This window comes from Ascaphus truei, chromosome 5 (assembly GCF_040206685.1).
Source record: "Ascaphus truei isolate aAscTru1 chromosome 5, aAscTru1.hap1, whole genome shotgun sequence".
Taxonomy (NCBI): domain Eukaryota; kingdom Metazoa; phylum Chordata; class Amphibia; order Anura; family Ascaphidae; genus Ascaphus; species Ascaphus truei.
In genome coordinates, this window is record NC_134487.1 from 10,285,536 (window position 1) to 10,289,081 (window position 3,546).

General features: G+C 47.9%; 1 protein-coding gene across 1 annotated transcript in view; it reads right to left on the minus strand.

The window, feature by feature from the left end:
- The window catches only part of ZC3HC1 (zinc finger C3HC-type containing 1), a 19,664-nt gene extending 16,337 nt beyond the window's left edge, over positions 1 to 3,327 (minus strand). The window contains 1 exon segment of the mRNA XM_075599055.1: positions 3,235 to 3,327. Coding sequence (XP_075455170.1) covers positions 3,235 to 3,327 — 93 coding nt within the window.
- Between the last annotated feature and the right edge of the window lie 219 nt (positions 3,328 to 3,546).

Consider the following 3,546-nt stretch of genomic DNA (forward strand, 5'->3'; position numbering starts at 1 on the left):
TAGGGGTTCCCCTGTCTCCTCTCAGATTCCGGGGCCCCCCTGTCTCCTCTCAGATCCGGGGGTCCCCTGTCTCCTCTCAGATCTGGGGAGTCCCCCGGCACCTCTCAAATCCGGGGGTCCCTCAGCTGCTCTAAGATCCAGGGGTCCCCCAGTTGCTCTAAGATCCAGGGGTCCCCCTGTCTTCTCTCAGATCCGGGGCCTCCTGTCTCCTCTCAGATCCGGGGGTCCCCGGCTCCTCTCAAATCCGGGGGTCCCCTGTCTCCTCTCAGATCTGGGGGTCCCCCGGCTCCTCTCAGATCCGGGGGTCCCCGGCTCCTCTCAGATCCGGGGGTCCCCCGGCTCCTCTCAGATCCGGGGGGCCCCCGGCTCCTATCAAAATCCAGTGCTGTCTCACACATAAAAGAAACAAAGTTTCTTATTAAAATACACATTTCTTTTGGGTCTCTGGATGAGACTCCAATGTGCTTGTGTTCAACGTGTGAAATGTTTCATTAGTGCAGATGCGAGATTGATCTATTTGTGGATCTCGAAAAAGATCTCGTGTTTGCACCAATGAAACTTCTCACATTCAGAACGCGGCCGTCGGAGGGTCGTCTGTCTGTATCTTTCCTTGATGCAATCTTTCGCAGACCCTTCAACATGAAAATAAGTACATCTAAGCATAGGACATCTAGGCTTGTTATACAGGCGGTCCTCGGTTATCCAACGGAACCCGCTCTGGAAGTAGCGCTGGATAGTGAAACTGTTGTAAAGTGAGTCCCGTGTTAATCGGTGGCGGTGAGCGTCGGATAACGCATTCAGGCGTTGTATATGCCATTCGTTGTAAAGTGAAACGGATAACAAGGACTACCTGTATAGTGCGCGCTAATGTGTGTTCGGGCAGCGCTGTGTGCGCGGTAGTAATGCATGGCTAGGGGCGTGCTCTGATGTCACAGCATCAGACCGCGCTGTGATTGGCTCGCAGCGCGAAAACACAAATTTCTTGTATTTTCCCTGATCTGCCGCGCCAATGCTCACGGCTGCGTGTCTGAAGTATAGCAACTGCAGGGTCATACCCATGCAATTATCATTGATGCACGCGTGCACAGTAGCGCGCCACTATATTACAGCCCTAAGGCCGCGGTCCCAGTGTGCACTGTAGGCACGCGCGCCCGGCAGGGGGGGGGGGGGGCGGTGCGTGCACAGTGCTTCACCGCGATCTGGGAGATGCCGGAGATTGTGATGGTGTGGGGGGGGGGGGGGGGAGGAGGGGGGGTGCGGGGCTATGACCTCACGCTGCTGGATCGCCCTCATTGGCTGAACCGCTGGCTGGGGCGTGGCCACAACTCCGTCGCAACTTCTAAATCCAATTTCAATGTCTTTGGGAAAATCTGCAATGCATATCCCACGCGAAGGTGTGTAACTGGGCCCAGCCCCCATTGAGGGGCAGTGTTTGTTCGAGCAGTACATGAAGGCACTGGGGCCGCGGCCTATGGAGGCACTGTAATATGCACTTTATCGTGTGCTAGGATCATATTACCAATACAATGTGTATTTGGAGATTGATGTGTGTGTATATATATAGTATGGATAGATATCCTGCACTCCAGTGGTGGAGTAGTAGTAGCTGGTGCCAAGGTCATAAAAATACACAGCATATAATACCTGAAAGGTAAAGAGACAAAGGCACTCAGCAGTTCAGTAATGAAAAAATGTATTAAAGTACACAAATACTTGCACAAAAAGTACAACGTTTCGATCCCGGAGAGAGAGATCTTTATCAAGGGGGGTGCAGAGAACAAGTGCGACTCCAGTGACATTTATATAGAAGAGAATGCAGCGCACCACGATCCAAAAGAAGAGCAGGTCTGGCCAAAAAGGTAATCTTTAATGAAGAGTCATAAAAGCAAGGGATGCAGCCCTTCTACGCGTTTCATGTCTAGCACTTTATCAAGATGTCTTCTTGATAAAGTGCTAGACACGAAACGTGTAGAAGGGCTGCATCCCTTGCTTTTATGACTCTTCATTAAAGATTACCTTTTTGGCCAGACCTGCTCTTCTTTTGGATCGTGGTGCGCTGCATTCTCTTCTATATTGCTGGACTTCATCTCTCTTCAGCAGCACGCGGTGGAGGGGAGACTCTGGTTGCTAGTGAAATACTGTGAGTACTCAGGGCCCAACCCAATGAGGTAGGGGAGGCTGTCTCTGGACTACCTACCCCAGCCTTCAGGGTATCTAGTGCCCCATTGCTTTATTGCCCAGTATATACACTTATCAATGCATCAATATCCAGAGTGTCCCCCTCCTCCTTCTCCTATATAGCACACTTTGAGCACCTTACCTCACCACAACCTCAGTGACATTTATACCCTAAAGACACACCTACCAATATCAATTAAAGTTAAAAAAAAACATGCACAATGCAGGTGACTGCAAAATTACAATCAAATCAGTCCACTGCTGTGTAGGGAACCGCTCTATTGGCTGTTGGATTGCACGTGATGTAAACACGAGCAGGGTCTTGTGTAGTTATATTGAAAAGGCTGAATGAATGTTAGTAACCAACCATAAAAGTATATGAATAGTATCAAGGAAAGCCCATAAAGTGACCCCTATGAAAATTTGAGCAGCTATATCAAAAAATCAACAATAACATTATTGCAAGCAAATGCACCAATATTATATGGTGGGGCTTAACGGGCTAAAATAAAGCCCCTAAAGGAGACAATAATGTGTAGTGGGTGAGGGAACATATTGGCTGAACTATACATATAAGAAAAAAGGGAGAAACCAAAAAGTGAGAAGTGAAAGTGACGGGGGAGGAACAAAGGGGAGAGAGGGACGGAAAGGAGGGAAGGGGAAAGGGGTAAAAAGGGGGAGGGGAAGGAAAAGGAGGAGGGAGAAAAAATGTCAAGGGAAGAAAGCAGACTGTATATGGAAAAGCTATAAACATGCAGTAATAAGAGCAATTTTGACAAATGCTAGGGGATAAAGCGGATATCATAAAGTGGGAAATAAACATACAATCAATTGAATTAAAGCGAATGATCAAAAGGGTGCTATAAAAAACATCCAAGATTCATGTCTTCATTAAGGCCTTTTGGGGCCATAGTGTCCAATGTATGTATAGATCTGGCCTCCAATTGTAAAAGCAACTTATGTCTGTTCCCACCTCGGGGTGGAACGTGCGGCCTGTTTGATGGGCATACATCTGAACGTTGCAAGACCATGTTGCTTTTGTTTAAAATGTCTTGCCACTGGTAGTAGTTTCAAGTCATCTAGATCAGTAGAGTCAGATAGGGCCTTCCGGATAGTTGACCGATGCATGGATATCCTCTCCTTCAGCATCCTTGATGTTTTGCCCACATACAGTAGTCCGCACGGACACTTGATGATATAAACGACGAATCTAGACTCACAAGTAAGGAAGTCAATAATTTTGATAGGATAACCCTTATGCGGATGCATGAATGTATTACCCAGCATGCGGTATTGACAATTGACACACCTTTACATTTATGGACTCCTGGAGCCCTGGTCAGCCACATAGGAACAGTGGCGTATTTC